Below are 1,239 nucleotides of genomic sequence, written 5' to 3' on the forward strand. Positions count from 1 at the left end.
ATTTTGTACGTACTGCCTCTGCTGCCTCTGCTGCCTTACAGTCAAATTTTTGCTGCGCGTCTGTCAAATTTTTGTACGCCTGTGTTTGAATCGTAACCTGTCCCAATGGGAACCGAGATAGCAGACCTAAAACGCGAATTCCGGAAGGAATTAAGGGAACTAAAGCAATCCTTGGAATTCATAAACAAACAGTATGAAGACATGAAACAGAAATGTGCTAGCGTCAAGGAGGAGAATGCGGCTTTAAAGGTGTCCAATGATCTTTTGGCTCAGGAGGTGGACAAATTGAAGGCTCAGGTCCGTGATAATTCTCTCAGGATAACAGCTCAGGATCAGTATTCAAGAAACAAGAACATCGAAGTGAAGGGAATTCCAGTTGCAAATAACGAGAACCTCGTGAACGTGCTTGGAAAAGTAGGTGAAGCGCTGGGCGAGCCTATAAATGAGCAGGACATTGAGGTTTGCCATCGTGTTCCTGTGCGGAACAGTGGGATGGATGGAACAGATGGGTCGAATCAGAACATTGTTGTGGTCTTTAACCGGCGGTCGAAAAGGGACGCAGTTGTTGAAAAAGCACGAAAGACGAGGTTCACTACAACTGAGCTAGGATTTGCCACTGAGCAACCCGTGTTTGTTAATGAGCACCTGGCCCCTCAACTAAAGAAGCTACTTGGAATGACTGTGGCGAAGAAAAAGGAAATGAAATGGCGCTATGCGTGGGTGAGGGGAGGCAAAATTTTTGCTCGTAAGACGGAAAGCTCCCGTATGCTACGTGTAGCATGTGAAGCCGACTTGGAAAAGATGATGTAGTTCTTTCCTACTTATTGGCGCGTTCATTCTCGTACTTTTTGTTCGGATGGTTATGCCACGTGACGTTGTCCGCCCATGTGGCGGTGCCTATATCTCATTCTTGCATTGCAATACGCAATCAGCTAGGCACAAACATGACGAACTAATGATGTTTCTTGCTGAGTTTGGTTTCAAATTTGACGTCATCATGTTCACAGAAACGTGGTACGAATCTGAAGGGGAAGTACTTTACCTGCCTGGTTTTAGAACTTTTTTTCTAAATCGATCACATCGCCGTGGTGGGGGTGTTTTGCAACTTGTATCCGAGCACATGCCATGCAGCTTACTTACCGAATTCTCGATAGAAACACCAGATTATGAAGCCTTATCCTTACAGTATCAGAAATCTGTATTTGTTGTGCTGTACCGCCCACCGAATGGTAAACTGGA

At 45.3% G+C, this 1,239-nt stretch overlaps 1 protein-coding gene across 1 annotated transcript; it reads left to right on the forward strand.

Annotated features, from left to right (window-relative positions):
* Positions 1–201: 201 nt before the first annotated feature.
* Positions 202–810, forward strand: LOC139057124 (uncharacterized). Its single transcript, XM_070534898.1, has one exon. The coding sequence runs from the start codon at positions 202–204 to the stop codon at positions 808–810; it is 609 nt and encodes a 202-aa protein (XP_070390999.1).
* Positions 811–1,239: the final 429 nt, after the last annotated feature.

This window comes from Dermacentor albipictus, chromosome 3 (genome assembly GCF_038994185.2).
Source record: "Dermacentor albipictus isolate Rhodes 1998 colony chromosome 3, USDA_Dalb.pri_finalv2, whole genome shotgun sequence".
NCBI classification, from domain to species: domain Eukaryota; kingdom Metazoa; phylum Arthropoda; class Arachnida; order Ixodida; family Ixodidae; genus Dermacentor; species Dermacentor albipictus.

Excerpts from the sequence above, each read along its gene's own strand:
- LOC139057124 (XM_070534898.1), top strand. The coding sequence starts at position 202 with ATGAAACAGAAATGTGCTAGCGTCAAGGAGGAGAATGCGGCTTTAAAG.